The sequence below is a fragment of the Bombina bombina genome, chromosome 6 (genome assembly GCF_027579735.1).
Source record: "Bombina bombina isolate aBomBom1 chromosome 6, aBomBom1.pri, whole genome shotgun sequence".
Taxonomy (NCBI): domain Eukaryota; kingdom Metazoa; phylum Chordata; class Amphibia; order Anura; family Bombinatoridae; genus Bombina; species Bombina bombina.
The window spans coordinates 1063802566-1063827965 of record NC_069504.1 but is presented as its reverse complement, the minus strand read 5'-3'; the positions used below and the strand labels follow the sequence as shown (position 1 = coordinate 1063827965).

Sequence of the window (25400 nt, the reverse complement as noted above, 5' to 3'; positions counted from 1 at the left end):
TTCAATGCTCTCAAGGCTTGGCCTCAGCTAGCAAAGGCCAAGTTCATACGGTTTCAATCAGACAACATGACGACTGTTGCGTACATCAACCATCAGGGGGGAACAAGGAGTTCCCTGGCGATGGAAGAAGTGACCAAAATCATTCAATGGGCGGAGACTCACTCCTGCCACTTGTCTGCAATCCACATCCCAGGAGTGGAAAATTGGGAAGCGGATTTTCTGAGTCGTCAGACATTTCATCCGGGGGAGTGGGAACTCCATCCGGAAATCTTTGCCCAAATTACTCAATTGTGGGGCATTCCAGACATGGATCTGATGGCCTCTCGTCAGAACTTCAAGGTTCCTTGCTACGGGTCCAGATCCAGGGATCCCAAGGCGACTCTAGTAGATGCACTAGTAGCACCTTGGACCTTCAAACTAGCTTATGTATTCCCGCCGTTTCCTCTCATCCCCAGGCTGGTAGCCAGGATCAATCAGGAGAGGGCATCGGTGATCTTGATAGCTCCTGCGTGGCCACGCAGGACTTGGTATGCAGACCTGGTGAATATGTCATCGGCTCCACCATGGAAGCTACCTTTGAGACGAGACCTTCTTGTTCAAGGTCCGTTCGAACATCCGAATCTGGTCTCACTCCAACTGACTGCTTGGAGATTGAACGCTTGATCTTATCAAAGCGAGGGTTCTCAGATTCTGTCATTGATACTCTTGTTCAGGCCAGAAAGCCTGTAACTAGAAAAATCTACCACAAAATATGGAAAAAATATATCTGTTGGTGTGAATCTAAAGGATTCCCTTGGGACAAGGTAAAAATTCCTAAAATTCTATCCTTTCTTCAAGAAGGTTTGGAGAAAGGATTATCTGCAAGTTCTTTGAAGGGACAGATTTCTGCCTTGTCTGTGTTACTTCTCAAAAAGCTGGCAGCTGTGCCAGATGTTCAAGCCTTTGTTCAGGCTCTGGTTAGAATCAAGCCTGTTTACAAACCTTTGACTCCTCCTTGGAGTCTCAATTTAGTTCTTTCAGTTCTTCAGGGGGTTCCGTTTGAACCCTTACATTCCGTTGATATTAAGTTATTATCTTGGAAAGTTTTGTTTTTGGTTGCAATTTCTTCTGCTAGAAGAGTTTCAGAATTATCTGCTCTGCAGTGTTCTCCTCCTTATCTGGTGTTCCATGCAGATAAGGTGGTTTTACGTACTAAACCTGGTTTTCTTCCGAAAGTTGTTTCTAACAAAAACATTAACCAGGAGATAGTCGTGCCTTCTTTGTGTCCGAATCCAGTTTCAAAGAAGGAACGTTTGTTGCACAATTTGGATGTAGTTCGTGCTCTAAAATTCTATTTAGATGCTACAAAGGATTTTAGACAAACATCTTCTTTGTTTGTTGTTTATTCTGGTAAAAGGAGAGGTCAAAAAGCAACTTCTACCTCTCTCTCTTTTTGGATTAAAAGCATCATCAGATTGGCTTACGAGACTGCCGGACGGCAGCCTCCTGAAAGAATCACAGCTCATTCCACTAGGGCTGTGGCTTCCACATGGGCCTTCAAGAACGAGGCTTCTGTTGATCAGATATGTAAGGCAGCGACTTGGTCTTCACTGCACACTTTTACTAAATTTTACAAATTTGATACTTTTGCTTCTTCTGAGGCTATTTTTGGGAGAAAGGTTTTGCAGTCACCACGGTATCATATGATTTCTCCTATGCAAATATTCCTCCTTTACGTCGGTCGAATGACTGGGGAAGGCGGAGCCTAGGAGGGATCATGTGACCAGCTTTGCTGGGCTCTTTGCCATTTCCTGTTGGGGAAGAGAATATCCCGCAAGTAAGGATGACGCCGTGGACCGGACACACCGTTGGAGAAAGTAATTTATCAGGTAAACATAAATTCTGTTATTTAATCTTTATTATTCTGATTGTACTACATGTTCACCATATTTTGCTGCCTCTAATATTTCATTAATCTTAAAGAAGGGCAAGGATCCTGAGCTGCCCGGTTCATACAGACCTATTTCCGTATTAAATACCGATTATAAGTTATTGACAGCGATACTTGCAAACCGCCTTAAACCGCATATCGGTGAGGTAATTCACGAGAATCAATCAGGATTTATGCCTGGTCGGAATCCTGTGAAAAATACTAGGAAAGTGTTGCTTCTCTTGGATACACTCTGGAACAAAGGCAGGTTTACCAGACATGTTTCAGGAATAGACAAAGCCATTCTTACGGTTGATGCGGAAAAGGCCTTTGACCGGGTGGCTTGGGATCATTTGTTCTCTTCCTTGGATAAATTTTGGGTCATAGGGCATTTTAATAAGTTTATTCGTTTAATCTATAATTCACCTTTATCTTCAATTATTATTAATAATATGATCTCTAATCGTTTTGTGTTACAGAGAGGGACCCGACAGGGATGCCCTCTCTCACCCTTATTATTTAATATCTCTTTGGAACCCCTGGCAATAATGTTGCGACAAGAGTTAGAGGGTATTATAATAGCTGATCAGAAAATAATCCTTCTATTATACGCTGATGATCTTATATTTCTATCCGATCTGAAAAAATGATTACCGATATTACAGGAGATCTTCCTTATATTCGGGTCATTTTCGGGCTATAAGATTAATATGTCGAAATCGGAACTCCTCTGGATAGATAATAAGCCGCGAAATAAAATTGCCCATCCATTTACCGTAGTTTCCCAAATTACTTATTTAGGTCTTAAATTGACGACCAATCCTGATGATTGGTATAATTTAAATTTTACTCCTATGTTAGAGAAGATTAAGAAAAGATTGGAAGATTGGGCTTTTCTGCCTATTTCTCTATCAGCGCGGGTAGCACTGATCAAAACGTTATTGTTTCCCAAATTTCTGTATATTATGCAAAACATTCCATTCCTAATTCAAAAGGTTGACATCAGGAGGTTTAATACAGCTTGTTCGAAATTTTTATGGCAAAAAGCTAAACCTCGTATAGCAATCCAACGTCTCATGAATTTAAAATCAGCTGCTGGTTTAATGTTCCCTAACATACAAGTTTATAATATAGTGATATTGGCAAGATTCGCAATAGATTGGATTACCAAGCAAGAACAAATTTCATCATATGAGTGGGAATCGGCTCTGATCTCTCCATTTAACCTTACAGCCCTTATACATTGTCCTTTAACTGCCCTGCCTTCCAGTATTTTTTTCTTAAACACTTTCAGGAATATTATTGTTGCCTGGCAGAAATTATGTAATGATTTAGATTTGCCGGCTCATGTTTCCCAATTTTTACCCATTTTAGGGAACCCAAGCTTTACTCCCGGGCTTTCGAACAAGGTCTTTCAACATTGGGCGACTAAAGAGTTAAAGTTTCTGAGTCAAATAATAGATACAGATGGATTACCTATGCTTTATGCGAATTTAGCCTCAAAATTTGATCTACCTGCACGAGAATTTTTTGCTTACTTACAAGTAAGACATTTTATTAATGAATTGATTCAAAAATATGGTTTGAATTGGTCACTAGGTGAGCTCAGTAATAGAATTAATAGTTATCGAGCAGGACTCTATAAAATTTCACCTCTATATACATTATACATCCAAAAGATTTCAGATATACAGATTAAGGATATGACGACGAAATGGTCAAACATATTTCCTGAGATTCAAGAACAAACTATAACAGATAGCTTTAAAATTATTGAACAGTCCTGGGTCTCAACTTATTGGCGTGAGTCTCAAATTAAGATCAGTCTTCAGAGTTACCTTACGCCTGCTATCATATCTAAATGGTACAAAACCGTAGTAAACTGTACTAGATGTAAATTACCATATGCTGATTTATTCCACTGTTTCTGGGGATGTCCTAAAGTTACTCAGTTTTGGTCCAAAGTTATATTTTGGATGAAGGTGAAGCTGCATCTTGACCATCAAATTAAACCTATTGAGGTTTTTTTTCTCACGAAATATTTGGGAGTGCAGGAAAATTTTAAACTTATCAATACAATAATACTAATAGGTCGCACACTGATACTTAAAGCGTGGAAGGATAAAATCGCCCCTAATTTGTCCCAGCTTAAAAACAATTTACTCATACAATGTATGATAGAACAAATTAGGTTAGATTTATTCACGGATGTACAAATAGCAATTTTTTTTAAGAAATGGGAAGTATTTATACGTTCTTTGCAAATCTCTGCACAGAAGATACTAGTAAAGCCACTACTGAAATAGGCTTACGTACCAACTAATATCTATACTGGGCATTTCCCTAGATATTGGTCAGACGTGAGTACTGTGGAATAATATAGGTTGAGATGAGGCCCGCGGAGATGGGTGGAGGGAAGAGGAGAGAGGGAATATGTTTATTTAAGTTGTGTTTTTTTTTTTTGTTTTTTTGTTTTTTTTTTTGTCGTTGTTGTTTTCTGTGTTATTGACCAGAAATATATAATTTAGATTTGAAACAGAATATGGAATATTTTATTAGAGTATTATAAGTCCTTCTTTTTGTTTTGTTTGAATTTTTAATCAAAGGTTCAAAATATGTATGTTGTTGGATGTTGTAATGTAAGTCAAAGATAAAAATTCCAACAGGGAAAATATAGTTTAAGCCGCTGTGAGATACTATTAAGGGCACCTATTTGCAAGTCATTTATTGTTGAATATTTGTATGATTTGATGCCCTGCGTGGCATATAAACAAAGAAGATGTCTATGTTTTCGCTTATTTGCATTTATGTGACAATATTCTACCCTGCTGGTATACAAATAAAATAAATATTTAAAAAAAAAAGTAATTAGCATATGAGCCTACTTAGGTTTAGTCTTCAGCAAAGAATACTAAGAAAACAAAGAAAACTTGATGATAAAAGTAATTTGGAAAGCTGTTTAAAACTGCATATCCTATGTGAATCATGAAATTTTAATGTGCCATAAAACATTTTGCGTTATGTGCATACTAGTCCTAAAGCCCGTGTACACAGGCCATATTTTGCAGTACAGCGGTCCCACCCCTTACTCTCTCTCTCTATCCCCCCTCTCTTTTGCTCTCTCTTTCTCCCCTCTTTTGCTCTCTCTTTCTCCCCTCTTTTGCTCTCTCTTTCTCCCCTCTCTTTTGCTCTCTCTTTCTCCCCTCTCTTTTGCTCTCTCTTTCTCCCCTCTCTTTTGCTCTCTCTCTCCCCTCTCTTTTGCTCTCTCTCCCCTCTCTTTTGCTCTCTCTCCCCTCTTTTGCTCTCTCTCTCCCCTCTCTTTTGCTCTCTCTCCCCTCTTTTGCTCTCTCTCTCCTACCTCTCTTTTGCTCTCTCTCTCCTACCTCTCTTTTGCTCTCTCTCTTCCCCCTCTCTTTTGCTCTCTCTCTCCCCTCTCTTTTGCTCTCTCTCCCCTCTCTTTTGCTCTCTCTCCCCTCTTTTGCTCTCTCTCTCCTACCTCTTTTGCTCTCTCTCTCCTACCTCTTTTGCTCTCTCTCTCCTACCTCTCTTTTGCTCTCTCTCTTCCCCCTCTCTTTTGCTCTCTCTTCCCCCTCTCTTTTGCTCTCTCTTCCCCCTCTCTTTTGCTCTCTCTCTCTCCCCCCCTCTCTTTTGCTCTCTCTCCCCCTCTTTTGCTGTCTCTATCCCTCTCTTTTGCTCTCTCTCTCTCCCCCTCTTTTGCTGTCTCTCTCCCTCTCTTTTGCTCTCTCTCTTCCCCCCCTCTCGTTTGCTCTCTCTCTCCTCTCGTTTGCTCTCTCTCTCCTCTCGTTTGCTGTGTCTCTCCCTCTCTTTTGCGCTCTCTCCCCCTCTCTCTTTCTCTTGTTAAGTGTAGTCAGTCCACGGGTCATCCATTACTTATGGGATTATATCTCTTCCCAACAGGAAGTTGCAAGAGTATCACCCAAGCAGAGCTGCTACATAGCTCCTCCCCTCACACGTCATACCCAGTCATTCTCTTGCACTCAACTAGATAGGAACGTTGTGAGAGGTCTCTGGTGTTTTTATACTTAGTTTATTTCTTCAATCAAAAGTTTGTTATTTTAAATGGCACCGGAGTGTGCTGTTTTTTTCTCTCAGGCAGTATTTGGAAGTGGTAAAACGGACATTTGCTGAAGACAATCATCATTTTTTAAAGGCACATGTAACACTACTATCTTGTAAGTGTATACTTTTACTTTTTGCGCACAATAAATTGTTGTAAAAAAGCTACCTTGATTCGGTGGGCGCTGTGTGTTTTCTATTTCATTTCAGTATTTGGAAGAAGAAACTGCCTGCGTGTTTTATGATCTTAGCAGACGTAACTAAGATCCACTGGCTATTCTCGGATATTGTGTGAAGTGGGGTAACTTCAGAAAAGGGATGGCATGCGGGGTCCCCCTGCAAACGAGGTATGTGCAGTAGATTATTTTCTAAGGAATGGAATTGACTGATAAAATTCTGCTCATACCGTGGTAATGTAAGTAACAGCCTTAAATGCAGTAGTAGCGACTGGTATCAGGCTGCTGTGTGTATGTATACTGAAGTAATTTTCTAAGGAATGGAATTGACTGAGAAATTACTGTGAATATTAACATACTGTATAAGCCTTTAACTGCAGTAGAAGCGACTGGTAGCAGGCTTAATAACAACACTATATAAATTTTTAAAATGAATGTAAAAACGTTTTCTGGCATGTTAATCGTTTTTTTGTGTGGTGCTTGGTGATAAGACTTATTGGGGCATGATTTTTCCACATGGCTTGCATGTTTTTCTGCATAGAAACAGTTCTCTGACCTTCCCTACGAGTGGGAGGGACTTATTTTAGCGCTTTTTTGCGCAGTAAAAATTCAGTCAAAAGCTTCCTGTTTTATTTATCCATGATCCAGGACGTCTCTAGAGAGCTCAGGGGTCTACAAATCTCATTTTAAGGGAAGTAATCAGTCACAGTAGAACTGTGACAGTGTGTTTGACTGTGAGAAAAACGTTTATTGTTAAATTTGACTATCCGTTCTTTTGGGTATTAAGGGGTTAATCATCCATCTGCTGGTGGGTACAATCCTTTGCTAGACTAATACATTTGCTGTAAAAAATTGGTTGCTATAACCTTTTTGGTTCATTGTTATTTCAACTGTATCTACTTTTAGGTGCTTCTTAAAGGCACAATAGCGTTGTTTTTATTGCTTGTAAATTTATTTGAGAAGATATTTTCCAAGCTTGCTAGTCTCGTTGCTAGTCTGTTTAAACATGTCTGACACAGATGAAACTATTTGTGCATTATGTTCGAAAGCCAATGTGGAGCCCCACAGAAATTTGTGTACTAATTGCATTAATATCACTCTAAATAAAAGTCAGTCTTTACTTGTAAAGAAAATATCACCAGACAACGAGGGGGAAGTTATGCCGACTAACTCCCCTCACGTGTCAGCACCTTCGTCTCCCGCTCGGGAGGCGCGTGATATTGTGGCGCCAAGTACATCAGAAAGGCCCTTACAAATCACTTTACAGGACATGGCTACCGTTGTGACAGAAGTCTTATCTAAATTGCCAGAATTAAGAGGCAAACGCGATAGCTCTGGGTTAAGGACAGACCACGCTGACAATGTGAGAGCCATGTCTGATACTGCGTCACAATATGCAGAACATGAGGACGGAGAGCTTCATTCTGTGGGTGACGGACCTGATCCAGAGAGACTGGATTCAGATATTTATAACTTCAGATTTAAGCTTGAGAACCTCTGTGTATTTCTAAGGGAGGTTTTAGCGGCTCTGAATGATTGTAGCACGGTTGCAATTCCAGAGAAATTATGTAGGCTGGATAGATACTATGCGGTACCGGTGTGTACTGACGTTTTTCCTATACCAAAAAGGCTTACAGAGATTATTAGTAAGGAGTGGGATAGACCTGGTGTGCCCTTTTCCCCACCTCCTATATTTAGAAAAATGTTTCCAATAGACGCCACTACACGGGACTTATGGCAGACGGTCCCTAAAGTGGAGGGAGCAGTTGCTACTTTAGCTAAGCGTACCACTATCCCGGTGGAGGATAGCTGCGCTTTTTCAGATCCAATGGATAAAAAATTAGAAGGTTACCTTAAGAAAATGTTTGTTCAACAAGGTTTTATCTTACAGCCCCTTACATGCATTGCGTCTGCTGCTGCGGCTTTCTGGTTTGAGTCTCTGGATGAGGCCCTTCGCTCAGATCCATTGGATGAGATTGTGAACAAGCTTAAAGCCCTTAAGCTAGCTAACGCATTTGTTTCTGATGCCGTTGTTCATCTAACAAAACTTACGGCTAAGAACTCCGGATTCGCCATCCAAGCACGCAGAGCGCTATGGCTAAAATCCTGGTCAGCTGATGTGACTTCAAAATCAAAGTTGCTTCATATTCCTTTCAAGGGGCAGACTTTATTCGGGCCCGGTTTGAAAGAAATTATTGCTGACATTACAGGAGGTAAGGGCCATGCTCTTCCTCAAGACAGAGCCAAATCTAAGGCTAGACAGTCTAATTTTCGTGCCTTTCGTAACTTCAAGGCAGGAGCAGCATCAACTTCCTCCGCTCCAAAACAGGAAGGAACTGTTGCTCGTTACAGACAGGGCTGGAAGACTAACCAGTCCTGGAACAAGGGCAAGCAGGCCAGAAAACCTGCTGCTGCCCCTAAGACAGCATGAAGAGAGGGCCCCCTATCCGGAAACGGATCTAGTAGGGGGCAGACTTTCTCTCTTCGCCCAGGCTTGGGCAAGAGATGTCCAGGATCCCTGGGCGTTGGAGATCATATCTCAGGGATATCTTCTGGACTTCAAAACTTCTCCCCCTCAAGGGAGATTTCATCTTTCCAGGTTATCAGCAAACCCAATAAAGAAAGAGGCGTTTCTACGCTGTGTACAAGACCTCTTACTAATGGGGGTGATCCACCCAGTTCCGCGGACGGAACAAGGGCAAGGATTTTACTCAAATCTGTTTGTGGTTCCCAAGAAAGAGGGAACCTTCAGACCAATCTTGGACTTAAAAATCCTAAACAAATTTCTAAGAGTTCCATCATTCAAGATGGAAACTGTTCGAACCATCCTACCCATGATCCAAGAGGGTCAATACATGACCACAGTGGACTTAAAGGATGCTTACCTTCACATACCGATTCACAAAGATCATTATCGGTATCTAAGATTTGCCTTTCTAGACAGGCATTACCAGTTTGTAGCTCTTCCCTTCGGGTTAGCTACGGCCCCGAGAATTTTTACAAAGGTTCTGGGCTCACTTCTGGCGGTACTAAGACCGCAAGGCATAGCGGTGGCTCCGTACCTAGACGAAATTCTGATACAAGCGTCAAGTTTTCAAACTGCCAAGTCTCATACAGAGATAGTTCTGGCTTTTCTGAGGTCGCATGGGTGGAAGGTGAACGTGGAAAAGATTTCTCTAGTACCACTCACAAGGGTTCCCTTCTTAGGGACTCTTATAGATTCAGTAGAAATTAAAATTTACCTGACGGAGGCCAGGTTATCAAAACTTCTAAATGCTTGCCGTACCCTTCATTTCATTCCACACCCGTCAGTAGGCCAGTGCATGGAAGTAATCGGCTTAATGGTAGCAGCAATGGACATAGTACCATTCGCCCGCTTGCATCTCAGACCGCTGCAATTATGCATGCTGAGTCAATGGAATGGAGATTACTCAGATTTGTCTCCTCTAATAAATCTGGATCAAGAGACCAGGGATTCCCTTCTCTGGTGGCTTTCTCGACTCCATCTGTCCAAAGGGATGACCTTTCGCAGGCCAGATTGGACGATTGTAACAACAGATGCCAGCCTTCTAGGTTGGGGCGCAGTCTGGAACTCTCTGAAGGCTCAGGGATCGTGGACTCAGGAGGAGAAACTCCTCCCAATACATATTCTGGAGTTAAGAGCAATATTCAATGCTCTTCTAGCTTGGCCTCAGTTAGCAACACTGAGGTTCACCTGATTTCAGTCGGACAACATCACGACTGTGGCTTACATCAACCATCAAGGGGGAACCAGGAGTTCCCTAGCAATGTTGGACGTATCAAAGATAATTCGCTGGGCAGAGTCCAACTCTTGCCACCTGTCAGCGATCTATATTCCAGGCGTGGAGAATTGGGAAGCGGACTTCCTAAGCCGCCAGACTTTTCATCCGGGGGAGTGGGAACTTCATCCGGAGATCTTTGCTCAACTAATTCATCGTTGGGGCAAGCCGGAACTGGATCTCATGGCTTCTCGGCAGAACGCCAAACTTCCTTGTTACGGATCCAGGTCCAGGGACCCGGGAGCGGTGCTGATAGATGCTCTAGCAGCCCCTTGGGTTTTCAACATGGCTTATGTGTTTCCACCATTTCCGCTGCTTCCTCGACTAATTGCCAAGATCAAACAGGAGAGAGCATCGGTGATTCTGATAGCGCCTGCGTGGCCACGCAGGACCTGGTATGCAGATCTAGTGGACATGTCGTCCTGTCCACCATGGTCTCTGCCTCTGAGACAGGACCTTCTAATTCAGGGTCCTTTCAACCATCCAAATCTAATTTCTCTGAGGCTGACTGCTTGGAGATTGAACGCTTGATCCTATCAAAGCGTGGCTTCTCGGAGTCAGTTATTGATACTTTGATACAGGCTCGGAAACCTGTTACCAGAAAGATTTACCATAAGATATGGCGTAAATACTTATATTGGTGTGAATCCAAGAGTTACTCATGGAGTAAGGTTAGGATTCCTAGGATTTTGTCTTTTCTACAAGAAGGTTTAGAAAAGGGTTTATCTGCTAGTTCATTGAAGGGACAGATTTCTGCTCCTTCCATACCTTTGCCCTAATCCTTCTTCGAAGAAGGAACGACTTTTGCATAATTTGGACGTAGTCCGTGCCCTGAAATTCTATTTGCAGGCAACTAAGGATTTTCGGCAAACTTCTTCCCTGTTTGTCGTTTATTCTGGACAGAGGAGAGGTCAAAAAGCTTCGGCTACCTCTCTCTCCTTTTGGCTTCGTAGCATAATACGTTTAGCCTATGAGACTGCTGGACAGCAGCCTCCTGAAAGGATTACAGCTCATTCCACTAGAGCTGTGGCTTCCACTTGGGCCTTTAAAAATGAGGCCTCTGTTGAACAGATTTGCAAGGCTGCGACTTGGAATTCACTTCACACTTTTTCAAAGTTTTACAAATTTGACACTTTTGCTTCTTCGGAGGCTGTTTTTGGGAGAAAGGTTCTACAGGCAGTGGTTCCTGCCTTATCCCTCCCTTCATCCGTGTACTTTAGCTTTGGTATTGGTATCCCATAAGTAATGGATGACCCGTGGACTGACTACACTTAACAAGAGAAAACATAATTTATGCTTACCTGATAAATTTATTTCTCTTGTAGTGTAGTCAGTCCACGGCCCGCCCTGTCTTTTAAGGCAGTTCTAAAATTTAAATTAAATCTCCAGTCACCACTGCACCCTATGGTTTCTCCTTTCTCGTCTTGTTTCGGTCGAATGACTGGATATGACGTGTGAGGGGAGGAGCTATGTAGCAGCTCTGCTTGGGTGATCCTCTTGCAACTTCCTGTTGGGAAGAGATATAATCCCATAAGTAATGGATGACCCGTGGACTGACTACACTACAAGAGAAATAAATTTATCAGGTAAGCATAAATTATGTTTTTGCGCTCTCTCCCCCTCTCTCTTTTGCGCTCTCTCCCCCTCTCTCTTTTGCGCTCTCTCCCCCCCTCTCTTTTGCGCTCTCTCCCCCTCTCTCTTTTGCGCTCTCTCCCCCTCTCTCTTTTGCGCTCTCTCCCCCTCTCTCTTTTGCGCTCTCTCCCCCTCTCTCTTTTGCGCTCTCTCCCCCTCTCTCTTTTGCTCTCTCTCCCCCTCTCTCTTTTGCGCTCTCTCCCCCTCTCTCTTTTGCGCTCTCTCCCCCTCTCTCTTTTGCGCTCTCTCTCCCTCTCTCTCTTTTGCGCTCTCTCCCTCTCTCTCTTTTGCGCTCTCTCCCTCTCTCTCTTTTGCGCTCTCTCCCCCTCTCTCTTTTGCGCTCTCTCCCCCTCTCTCTTTTGCGCTCTCTCTCCCCCTCTCTCTTTTGCGCTCTCTCTCCCCCTCTCTCTTTTGCGCTCTCTCTCCCCCTCTCTCTTTTGCGCTCTCTCTCCCCCTCTCTCTTTTGCGCTCTCTCTCCCCCTCTCTCTTTTGCGCTCTCTCTCCCCCTCTCTCTTTTGCGCTCTCTCTCCCCCTCTCTCTTTTGCGCTCTCTCTCCCCCTCTCTCTTTTGCGCTCTCTCTCCCCCTCTCTCTTTTGCGCTCTCTCTCCCCCTCTCTCTTTTGCGCTCTCTCTCCCCCTCTCTCTTTTGCGCTCTCTCCCCCTCTCTCTTTTGCTTTCTTTATCCTTCTGCTCTCTCTATCCCCCCTCTTTAGACCTCTCTGTCTCTCGGCATCTGGCCCTGCCCGTGCCACGCCCACCCCCACCTGCCCGGCCACGCCCACTCCGCAACTGCCCGCGTCACGCCCACTCCACCACACGACACCAGGTGAGTTGGAAGGCCAGGTGTGTTTGTCCTTGCAGCTTCGGACAAACACGCTTGGCTTATAAGAATTTTAATAAAATTTCCAAAAGTCTGCAAAAATACTTACACTTTAGTGTTGCCAAGTGTAGCCATGTCTGATACTGCGTCACAATATGCAGAACATGAGGACGGAGAGCTTCATTCTGTGGGTGACGGACCTGATCCAGAGAGACTGGATTCAGATATTTATAACTTCAGATTTAAGCTTGAGAACCTCTGTGTATTTCTAGGGGAGGTTTTAGCGGCTCTGAATGATTGTAGCACGGTTGCAATTCCAGAGAAATTATGTAGGCTGGATAGATACTATGCGGTACCGGTGTGTACTGACGTTTTTCCTATACCAAAAAGGCTTACAGAGATTATTAGTAAGGAGTGGGATAGACCTGGTGTGCCCTTTTCCCCACCTCCTATATTTAGAAAAATGTTTCCAATAGACGCCATTACACGGGACTTATGGCAGACGGTCCCTAAAGTGGAGGGAGCAGTTGCTACTTTAGCTAAGCGTACCACTATCCCGGTGGAGGATAGCTGCGCTTTTTCAGATCCAATGGATAAAAAATTAGAAGGTTACCTTAAGAAAATGTTTGTTCAACAAGGTTTTATCTTACAGCCCCTTACATGCATTGCGTCTGCTGCTGCGGCTTTCTGGTTTGAGTCTCTGGATGAGGCCCTTCGCTCAGATCCATTGGATGAGATTGTGAACAAGCTTAAAGCCCTTAAGCTAGCTAACGCATTTGTTTCTGATGCCGTTGTTCATCTAACAAAACTTACGGCTAAGAACTCCGGATTCGCCATCCAAGCACGCAGAGCGCTATGGCTAAAATCCTGGTCAGCTGATGTGACTTCAAAATCAAAGTTGCTTCATATTCCTTTCAAGGGGCAGACTTTATTCGGGCCCGGTTTGAAAGAAATTATTGCTGACATTACAGGAGGTAAGGGCCATGCTCTTCCTCAAGACAGAGCCAAATCTAAGGCTAGACAGTCTAATTTTCGTGCCTTTCGTAACTTCAAGGCAGGAGCAGCATCAACTTCCTCCGCTCCAAAACAGGAAGGAACTGTTGCTCGTTACAGACAGGGCTGGAAGACTAACCAGTCCTGGAACAAGGGCAAGCAGGCCAGAAAACCTGCTGCTGCCCCTAAGACAGCATGAAGAGAGGGCCCCCTATCCGGAAACGGATCTAGTAGGGGGCAGACTTTCTCTCTTCGCCCAGGCTTGGGCAAGAGATGTCCAGGATCCCTGGGCGTTGGAGATCATATCTCAGGGATATCTTCTGGACTTCAAAACTTCTCCCCCTCAAGGGAGATTTCATCTTTCCAGGTTATCAGCAAACCCAATAAAGAAAGAGGCGTTTCTACGCTGTGTACAAGACCTCTTACTAATGGGGGTGATCCACCCAGTTCCGCGGACGGAACAAGGGCAAGGATTTTACTCAAATCTGTTTGTGGTTCCCAAGAAAGAGGGAACCTTCAGACCAATCTTGGACTTAAAAATCCTAAACAAATTTCTAAGAGTTCCATCATTCAAGATGGAAACTGTTCGAACCATCCTACCCATGATCCAAGAGCGTCAATACATCACCACAGTGGACTTAAAGGATGCTTACCTTCACATACCGATTCACAAAGATCATTATCGGTATCTAAGATTTGCCTTTCTAGACAGGCATTACCAGTTTGTAGCTCTTCCCTTCGGGTTAGCTACGGCCCCGAGAATTTTTACAAAGGTTCTGGGCTCACTTCTGGCGGTACTAAGACCGCGAGGCATAGCGGTGGCTCCGTACCTAGACGAAATTCTGATACAAGCGTCAAGTTTTCAAACTGCCAAGTCTCATACAGAGATAGTTCTGGCTTTTCTGAGGTCGCATGGGTGGAAGGTGAACGTGGAAAAGATTTCTCTAGTACCACTCACAAGGGTTCCCTTCTTAGGGACTCTTATAGATTCAGTAGAAATTAAAATTTACCTGACGGAGGCCAGGTTATCAAAACTTCTAAATGCTTGCCGTACCCTTCATTTCATTCCACACCCGTCAGTAGGCCAGTGCATGGAAGTAATCGGCTTAATGGTAGCAGCAATGGACATAGTACCATTCGCCCGCTTGCATCTCAGACCGCTGCAATTATGCATGCTGAGTCAATGGAATGGAGATTACTCAGATTTGTCTCCTCTAATAAATCTGGATCAAGAGACCAGGGATTCCCTTCTCTGGTGGCTTTCTCGACTCCATCTGTCCAAAGGGATGACCTTTCGCAGGCCAGATTGGACGATTGTAACAACAGATGCCAGCCTTCTAGGTTGGGGCGCAGTCTGGAACTCTCTGAAGGCTCAGGGATCGTGGACTCAGGAGGAGAAACTCCTCCCAATACATATTCTGGAGTTAAGAGCAATATTCAATGCTCTTCTAGCTTGGCCTCAGTTAGCAACACTGAGGTTCACCTGATTTCAGTCGGACAACATCACGACTGTGGCTTACATCAACCATCAAGGGGGAACCAGGAGTTCCCTAGCAATGTTGGACGTATCAAAGATAATTCGCTGGGCAGAGTCCAACTCTTGCCACCTGTCAGCGATCTATATTCCAGGCGTGGAGAATTGGGAAGCGGACTTCCTAAGCCGCCAGACTTTTCATCCGGGGGAGTGGGAACTTCATCCGGAGATCTTTGCTCAACTAATTCATCGTTGGGGCAAGCCGGAACTGGATCTCATGGCTTCTCGGCAGAACGCCAAACTTCCTTGTTACGGATCCAGGTCCAGGGACCCGGGAGCGGTGCTGATAGATGCTCTAGCAGCCCCTTGGGTTTTCAACATGGCTTATGTGTTTCCACCATTTCCGCTGCTTCCTCGACTAATTGCCAAGATCAAACAGGAGAGAGCATCGGTGATTCTGATAGCGCCTGCGTGGCCACGCAGGACCTGGTATGCAGATCTAGTGGACATGTCGTCCTGTCCACCATGGTCTCTGCCTCTGAGACAGGACCTTCTAATTCAGGGTCCTTTCAACCATCCAAATCTAATTTCTCTGAGGCTGACTGCTTGGAGATTGAACGCTTGATCCTATCAAAGCGTGGCTTCTCGGAGTCAGTTATTGATACTTTGATACAGACTCGGAAACCTGTTACCAGAAAGATTTACCATAAGATATGGCGTAAATACTTATATTGGTGTGAATCCAAGAGTTACTCATGGAGTAAGGTTAGGATTCCTAGGATTTTGTCTTTTCTACAAGAAGGTTTAGAAAAGGGTTTATCTGCTAGTTCATTGAAGGGACAGATGTCTGCTCCTTCCATACCTTTGCCCTAATCCTTCTTCGAAGAAGGAACGACTTTTGCATAATTTGGACGTAGTCCGTGCCCTGAAATTCTATTTGCAGGCAACTAAGGATTTTCGGCAAACTTCTTCCCTGTTTGTCGTTTATTCTGGACAGAGGAGAGGTCAAAAAGCTTCGGCTACCTCTCTCTCCTTTTGGCTTCGTAGCATAATACGTTTAGCCTATGAGACTGCTGGACAGCAGCCTCCTGAAAGGATTACAGCTCATTCCACTAGAGCTGTGGCTTCCACTTGGGCCTTTAAAAATGAGGCCTCTGTTGAACAGATTTGCAAGGCTGCGACTTGGAATTCACTTCACACTTTTTCAAAGTTTTACAAATTTGACACTTTTGCTTCTTCGGAGGCTGTTTTTGGGAGAAAGGTTCTACAGGCAGTGGTTCCTGCCTTATCCCTCCCTTCATCCGTGTACTTTAGCTTTGGTATTGGTATCCCATAAGTAATGGATGACCCGTGGACTGACTACACTTAACAAGAGAAAACATAATTTATGCTTACCTGATAAATTTATTTCTCTTGTAGTGTAGTCAGTCCACGGCCCGCCCTGTCTTTTAAGGCAGTTCTAAAATTTAAATTAAATCTCCAGTCACCACTGCACCCTATGGTTTCTCCTTTCTCGTCTTGTTTCGGTCGAATGACTGGATATGACGTGTGAGGGGAGGAGCTATGTAGCAGCTCTGCTTGGGTGATCCTCTTGCAACTTCCTGTTGGGAAGAGATATAATCCCATAAGTAATGGATGACCCGTGGACTGACTACACTACAAGAGAAATAAATTTATCAGGTAAGCATAAATTATGTTTTTGCGCTCTCTCCCCCTCTCTCTTTTGCGCTCTCTCCCCCTCTCTCTTTTGCGCTCTCTCCCCCCCTCTCTTTTGCGCTCTCTCCCCCTCTCTCTTTTGCGCTCTCTCCCCCTCTCTCTTTTGCGCTCTCTCCCCCTCTCTCTTTTGCGCTCTCTCCCCCTCTCTCTTTTGCGCTCTCTCCCCCTCTCTCTTTTGCGCTCTCTCCCCCTCTCTCTTTTGCGCTCTCTCTCCCTCTCTCTCTTTTGCGCTCTCTCCCTCTCTCTCTTTTGCGCTCTCTCCCCCTCTCTCTTTTGCGCTCTCTCCCCCTCTCTCTTTTGCGCTCTCTCTCCCCCTCTCTCTTTTGCACTCTCTCTCCCCCTCTCTCTTTTGCGCTCTCTCTCCCCCTCTCTCTTTTGCGCTCTCTCTCCCCCTCTCTCTTTTGCGCTCTCTCTCCCCCTCTCTCTTTTGCGCTCTCTCTCCCCCTCTCTCTTTTGCGCTCTCTCTCCCCCTCTCTCTTTTGCGCTCTCTCTCCCCCTCTCTCTTTTGCGCTCTCTCTCCCCCTCTCTCTTTTGCTTTCTTTATCCTTCTGCTCTCTCTATCCCCCCTCTTTAGACCTCTCTGTCTCTCGGCATCTGGCCCTGCCCGTGCCACGCCCACCCCCACCTGCCCGGCCACGCCCACTCCGCAACTGCCCGCGTCACGCCCACTCCACCACACGACACCAGGTGAGTTGGAAGGCCAGGTGTGTTTGTCCTTGCAGCTTCGGACAAACACGCTTGGCTTATAAGAATTTTAATAAAATTTCCAAAAGTCTGCAAAAATACTTACACTTTAGTGTTGCCAAGTGTAGCCATGTCTGATACTGCGTCACAATATGCAGAACATGAGGACGGAGAGCTTCATTCTGTGTCCTACTGTAATCCTTCTGGTATCATGTAACAAGCTGGGCACAGGAGATAATTAGATAATTACCTATGCAAGTAAGGGGGGGGGGGGGTGAGAAGGGACAGCAGGTACTGCTATTGTTTGTTGCCAAGAGGCTTTCTTGTTTCCATGGGGATAATGTCACATGCTTTGTGAAAGCTTTAACATTATACTGCTTTAGTCAAGTGTCATTTGACTCCTACTGTGCATGTGCACAAGTGCATTCTGCTGAAGCTATGTCCTGGATAGCACCTTCCATATATAGAAGTGCCCAGGGAGGAGCTTGCTGCAAACAAAACTATGCCTGCATTAAAGGTGTTAATAGGGGTGAAAACAGAAACCATTTTGCAGGTAAGCGTTGGCTGCATTATATATTTAGAAACTTGTGTTGGTTCATACTGTTTTATGACCCTTTAATTTTGACTTGACTATCCCTTAAAATGTATTAAAGCTATGTTAAATAATCAATTCTAAGAGTAAACTCATTCTTTTGGGTTTGAATGTACTAGTATAAATTAATCTCTTCCTTTTTTAGGGCTCCATGCAAATTCTCACATGATATTCACTCAGAACATAATCGTGCTGTGTTAAAAAATAATGAGATCAATGGGCTGAATGAGGAAGAATTAAAAATACTCCTGTTGCAAAATGACCACTCATTGATGCCTGGGGTAAGTGTTTTATTCTGTAAGTGGAACCAAGCATTTGCTTGCCAATTTTCTCTCCACAATTTACTTACTGGTATAAATAGACTTAAAGACATTCGTAGCTATACAGCCCTTTTAAAAATCCAGCTAATAGGCAAAAATATCAAGTACATCACACATAAAAGCATAAATAACATGCTTATATTGTTACGTATATAGCTTTTACACACACACACAGCCATATTGTAGATAGGAACATAGTAGATGAATTTGAAAGAAGATAAAAGTCCTTTGAGTTCAACTTATACAGATCCTACTTTATATATACTAAAGCTGCCAATAGAATGTACATTAATATAATTAAAAAGCCAACCAATTTAACACAAGCAATCCTATCCCTGAATTCAGTTTTTTGCCAAAATGTATTTAAGCTTTATCTAAGTTGTGGCATTCACTACCTCCTTGGGAAAGGAGTTCCACATTTTGATTGATCTTACAGTGCAAATCTCCTTTCCTCTAGCCTTAAAGGGACATTATACACTCATTTTTTCTTTGCATAAATGTTTTGTAGATGATCTATTTATATAGCCCATAAAGTTTTTTTTTTTAATTAATGTATAGTTTTGCTTATTTTTAAATAACATTGCTCTGATTTTCAGACACCTAACCAAGCCCCAAAGTTTTATGTGAATACGCTTGACTACCTACTCCAGCTTGCTCCTGCTTGTGTAAAGGGTCTTTTCATATGCAAAAGAAGGGGGAGGGGGGAGTGTCTTATTTCCCACTTGCAGTGGGCTTTCCAGCTACCTTGTCAACAGAGCCAAAGTGACAGCTTCTAAGTAAGTTTTTAAACAGTTTTATACTGGATTTTTATATCAGTATCTGTGCATATTATTCTTTATAGTAGTGTCTATTACATGCAGTTATATGAAAATGAGTGTATACTGTCCCTTTAAAGTATGTAATCTTGTTAAAAACAATTGCCTTAGAATAAACAGTAATCATATTACCTCTAAAGTGCCTTTTTTCTACAGTAAACAGACCCAATATGGCTAACTTCTCATAGTTTAAATTTCCCTTTCCTATTATAGGTTTTGTGGCCCTGTTTTGTACTTTTTCTAATTGTGCAAGTGTCTTTTTAAAAAAAAAAAAAAAAAAAAAAGTGGTCCCCAGAAGCCACTGCCTTACACTGCACACTACTTTTTTATCTTGATTATCTATAATTTCACCTAAATCCTTTTCCTCTTTTGTTTTGCTAAATCTAGTCCCAATTGAAATAATAGCTAACCTGCATAATTTTGCTTTCAAAATGTAGAACCTTACATTTACCAATATTAAATCTGATTTGCTATTTACCAACCCATTCTTAAATTTTTGTAAATCCCCTTACAGAGCAATTACATTCTGCTCTGAAACCCCACATTATTCTTTCATGATCAGAGAATACAATTTAAAGAACGTTCCAGTTTACTTCTGCTGTATAATTTGCTTCATTCTCTTGTTATCCTTTGTGGAAGAAGTAGCACTGCACTGCTGGGAGCTAGCTGATCACTTTGGGTGAGCCAATAACATGAGGCATTTATGTGCAGCCACCAATTAAGCAGCCCCTGAGCCTACTTAGGTATAATTTTCAACAAAGGATGCAAGAGAACAAAACTAATTAGATAATAGAAGTAAATTAAAATTGCATGGTCTATCTTAATCATAATAGAAAAAAATTGTGTTTCATGTCCCTTTATCACCGTATAAAACTTTGTATCATTTGGAAGAACGGAGATGTTGCTATGTATTCCCTACTCCCAGAAAAACTTGATCGCGTTTTCTCAAGTGCGCTAACCCAACATGAAATATTAATATTTCACATTCCAATGTTCTTCACATAGAAGAATATGTTCTATTTATTCATAAATACATATTTCTACATATATCTGATGTGTTTTTTTTAAATTTTATTTTAACATTTTATTCTATGTGAAGTACATAGGAATTTAAGGTATTCTTAACTCGCTTCCGGTTTAGCGCAGTGTCGGTTTTTGTGCGCGAGCGATAACTGTTAGTTGTTTTGTTTTTTTGCAGCGTGCCCCATAGAAGTCTATGGGGAGAAGTTAACAAAGTCGTGATATCCGAAGTCCTGAATATAGTTTTTGCTTGTACAATAACTTTTTACTTTCAACTTGTAATGTGTTCGCTAACCCGGCTGAGTTACTACAAAGCTAACTAGAGAGCAAGTGAACATAGTGATACTGGTGCTGGTCCAAATCTGCTGATAATACCTGCCTTTATATAAATCCTCATTCTTCCTTCTTTACTTTTTCCTTGTTTTAGGAAGAGGGTACTGGGATTTTTTTTTTTAAAGTCTGCCTTGCACATTTAGGGCAGTGATCACCTTTAAGGTTGGGGGGCTACAGTGATTAACATAGATACACTTTTCAGCAAAGGATAACAAGAGAAAGAAGCAAATTAAATAATAGAAGTAAAATGGAAAGTTGTTTAAAAATTGTATTCTCTATCTAAATCATGAAAGAAAATGTTTCATGTCCCTTTAAATCTAATGCAAACAAGAATTATTACTTTTATTTAAGCATTATGATCTTAGCTAACTATGGCTAAGTTTACATAATTGCCAATAATTAATTATTGGCAGCCGTTAAAAATGTAATTTTCTGTTTAACTCACTCTGCAGTTCCCATTGTATTAAATATTGGCATCAGTTTAGTATTATTGGCTCCTAATGACATCAGTGGGAACCAAGGGGTAGATTTAACAAGCAGCGGATGCTGCAATCTACCCCCGTAGTTTCCAGATCGCTGGAAACAGGATTTAAGAAGCAGCGGTCGTAAGAACGCTGCTCCTTAACTCATCCGCCACCTCTAAGGGGGCGGACAGCAATCATCCCGATCAGATACAATCGGGATCATTGACACACCCTGCTAGCGGCCGATTGTCCACGAATCTGCAGGAGGCGGCATTTCACAAGCATTTCACTAGAAATGCTTGTGCAATGATAAATGCCGACAGCGTATGTGAGTTGCGCAGCTCCTAATAACTTTACGCACTTTTTCATAGCAGGGAAAGTCTTGCCTTGCTCACCATGTGACCGGGTGCGGCTTCATTCACTTACTTACAATTCTGCTGCAGACAGCACTCCTGAGGAGCGATTCTTGACAACTTGTCTGGGCCTAGGAGGTGGTGAGTGCTCCAGCCATTGGTTCTGTAAAGGTGCCTTACTATATTTAAAACGTTTATTTCTCTTGGAAGGTGTATCCAGTCCACGGATTCATCCTTTACTTGTGGGATATTCTCATTCCCTACAGGAAGTGGCAAAGAGAGCACACAGCAGAGCTGTCTATATATAGCGCCCCCTCTAGCCCCACCCCCCAGTCATTCTCTTTGCCGGCTCTAAGCACTAGGGTCTCTCTACGGGAGGGTAAAGTGAATGTGGTGTTAGAATTGTAGTTTTTATTATCTTCAATCAAAAGTTTGTTATGTTAAATGGTACCGGTTTGTACTATTTACACTCTAGCAGAAAAGTGATGAAGATTTCTGCTGAGAGGAAAATGATTTTAGCATGTTGTAACTAAAATCCACTGCTGTTCCCACACAGGACTGAGGAGTACCAGAAAACTTCAGTTGGGGGGAACGGTTTGCAGGGTAATCTGCAATGAGGTATGTTCAGTCATTTATTTCTAGACAAGACTGAGATAATGCTAGAAGAGACTGACAATATCCCCATGAGGGGAGGGTAAGCTATGTTCACAGACTTAGTAAGGAATTGAATGCTTACATAACAGAGCTAATTGTGCTGGTTGACACTGATTCAGGGCAATCGATTGTTTATTTAAGAAAAATATCGTTTGTAGATACTTTGAAAGTCCTTTTGGGGTGTTTTCTGGGGTTATTACCCACATGGCTGTTTTTTATTCACTTAAGAGTGATTTACTAGGCCTCACAGCTCCGGAGTAGAGTGGGAGGGGCCTAATTTTGCGCCTCAGATGCGCAGTTAGAATTGCAGAGAAGTTCATGCTGCTTCACATGGAGGGTCCTGCTGCTGTTTGAGGGCCTCATAGAAGCTATATTCCCCCCAAATCTGATCCCTAAGGGCAGGTAGGGCCACAGCAAGGCTGTGGCAAGGTGCTGTACTATTTTTAACCGGGTGTTGGCTTTAGGCTGCTCCAGTTTGGGCATTAAGGGGTTAATCATTTTGAAACTTGTGGTGCAATCTTATTAAGGCTTTAGGTACATACTGTGAAAATTTCAGGAGAATTGCTGCATTTTTCACTGTTTTGTAAAATTGTGTGCTCTTTTTATCTCTTAAAGGCACAGTAACGTTTTTTTCAAATTGTGTTTTTTATTTGATTAAAGTGATTTCCAAGCCTGCTTGTGTATATTTCTAGTCTAATAAACATGTCTGACACTAAGGAAAATCCTTGTTCAATGTGTTTAGAAGCCATGGTGGAACCCCCTCTCAGAATGTGTCCCACTTGTACTGATATGTCTATACACTTTAAAGATCATATTGTTGCACTTAAGAATGTGGCCCAAGATGATTCTCAGACTGAAGGTAACGAGGGTAGCCCGTCTGCCTCTCCCCAAGTGTCACAACCAGTTACGCCCGCGCAAGCGACGCCTAGTACCTCTAGTGCGTCTAACCCTTTTACATTACAAGACTTAGCGGCAGTCATGGATAATTCTCTTACAGCCTTCTTATCTAAACTGCCCGTGTTACCCATAAAGCGTGATAGCTCCGTTTTAAGAACAGATTATGAGCATTCTGACGCTTTGGTAGCCGTATCAGATATACCCTCACAACGATCTGAAGTGGGAGGGAGGGATTTGATGTCTGAGGGAGAAGTCTCTGATTCAGGAAGGGTTCCTCCTCAGACAGATTCAGATACATTGGCTTTTAAATTTAAACTAGAACACCTCCGCGTTTTGCTTAGGGAGGTATTAGCTACTCTGGATGACTGCGACCCTTTAGTGATCCCAGAGAAATTATGTAAAATGGACAAGTACCTAGAGGTCCCTGTTTACACGGATACGTTTCCGGTCCCTAAGAGGATTGCGGATATCGTTACTAGGGAGTGGGATAGACCAGGGGTTCCCTTTGCTCCCCCTCCTGTTTTTAAGAAAATGTTCCCCATACCTGACTCTGTGCGGGACTCGTGGCTGTTTCTACACTTGCTAAACGCACAACCATACCAATTGAAGACAGTTGTGCTTTTAAAGACCCTATGGATAAGAAGTTAGAGGGTTTTTGTTCAACAAGGTTTTCTTCTCCAACCTATTGCCTGCATTATTCCTGTAACTACTGCAGCTGCTTTCTGGTTTGAGGCGCTGGAAGACTCGCTCCAGACGGAGACCTCATATGAGGAAATTATGGATAGAATTAAGGCTCTAAAGCTAGCTAATTCTTTTATCACTGACGCCGCTTTTCAAATAGCTAAGTTAGCGGCAAAAAATTCAGATTTTGCCATTTTGGCGCGCAGGGCGCTATGGCTAAAGTCCTGGTCGGCCGATGTGTCGTCTAAATCCAACCTTTTGAACATTCCTTTCAAAGGAAAGACCCTCTTCGGGCCTGCATTGAAAGAGATTATTTCAGATATCACCGGGGGAAAAGGCCATGCTCTCCCTCAGGTCAAGCCCTTTAAGACAAAGAACAAAGCTAATTTTCGTTCCTTTCGCAATTTCAGGAACGGCCCGCTTCATCCTCTCCGGCTGCAAAGCAAGAGGGTAATGCTTCACAGCCCAAGGCAACCTGGAAACCTTACCAGGGCTGGAATAAGGGTAAACAGGCCAAAAAGCCTGCAGCTGCCACCAAGACAGCATAAAGGGGTAGCCCCCGATCCGGGACTGGATCTAGTAGGGGGCAGACTCTCTCTCTTCGCTCAGGCCTGGGCAAGAGATGTACACGATCCTTAAGCATTAGAGATTGTAGCCCAGGGATACCTTTTAGAATTCAAGAACTCTCCTCCAAGGGGAAGGTTCCACATTTCTCATCTGTCTACAGATCAGACAAAGAAAGAGGCGTTTTTACGCTGTGTAGAAGATCTACATACAATGGGAGTGATCCACCCAGTTCCAATTGCAGAACAAGGACTGGGGTTTTACTCAAACCTGTTTGTGGTTCCCAAAAAAGAAGGAACTTTCAGACCAATCCTGGATCTCAAAATTCTAAACAAATTCCTCAGAGTCCCATCATTCAAGATGGAGACCATTCGGACAATCTTACCAATGATCCAGGAGGGTCAGTATATGACTACAGTGGATCTAAAGGATGCATATCTGCATATTCCTATCCACAAAGATCATCACCAGTTTCTCAGGTTCGCCTTTCTGGACAAGCATTATCAGTTTGTGGCTCTTCCTTTCGGGTTGGCCACTGCTCCCAGAATTTTCACAAAGGTGCTAGGGTCCCTACTGGCGGTTCTAAGACCGCGGGGCATAGCAGTGGCGCCTTACCTAGACGACATCTTAATTCAGGCTTCAACTTTCCAAAGAACCAAGTCTCACACGGAGATCGTATTGGCCTTTCTGAGGTCTCACGGGTGGAAGGTGAACATCAAAAAGAGTTCTCTCTCCCCCCTCACAAGAGTTCCATTCCTAGGAACACTGATAGACTCGGTAGAAATGAAAATATTTCTGACGGAGGTCAGATAGTTAAAACTGTTAACTACTTGCCAAGCTCTTCATTCCATTCCTCGGCCATCTGTAGCTCATTGCATGGAGACAATCGGACTAATGGTAGCGGCAATGGACATAGTCCCTTTTGCTCGGATACACCTCAGACCACTGCAACTATGCATGCTCAAACAGTCGAATGGGGATTATGCAGATTTGTCTCCTCAAATTCAGTTGGACCAGGAGACCAGAAATTCTCTTCTCTGGTGGTTGTCTCAGGATCACCTGTCTCAGGGAATATGTTTCCGCAGGCCAGAGTGGATCATTGTAACGACCGACGCCAGTCTGTTAGGCTGGGGTGCGGTCTGGGACTCCCTGAAAGCTCAGGGTTTATGGTCTCGGGAAGAAACTCTTCTCCCGATAAACATTCTGGAACTGAGGGCGATATTCAATGCTCTTCAGGCATGGCCTCAACTAGCTGCGGCCAAATTCATCAGATTTCAGTCGGACAACATCACGACTGTAGCTTACATCAATCATCAGGGGGGAACAAAGAGTTCCCTAGCAATGACGGAAGTAACCAAAATAATCAGGTGGGCGGAGGATCACTCCTGCCATCTCTCAGCAATTCACATCCCAGGAGTAGACAACTG

The 25400-nt window shown here is 43.2% G+C and overlaps 1 protein-coding gene across 4 annotated transcripts in view; it reads left to right on the top strand.

Annotated features, from left to right (window-relative positions):
* LOC128664167 (uncharacterized) overlaps positions 1-25400 on the top strand; it is a 335114-nt gene that overhangs the window by 24341 nt on the left and 285373 nt on the right. For all 4 annotated transcript variants that reach the window (XM_053718925.1, XM_053718924.1, XM_053718927.1 and 1 more), the window contains exon 2: positions 18018-18153. In XM_053718925.1, coding sequence (XP_053574900.1) covers positions 18018-18153 — 136 coding nt within the window. The remainder of the gene's footprint in view (positions 1-18017; positions 18154-25400) is intronic.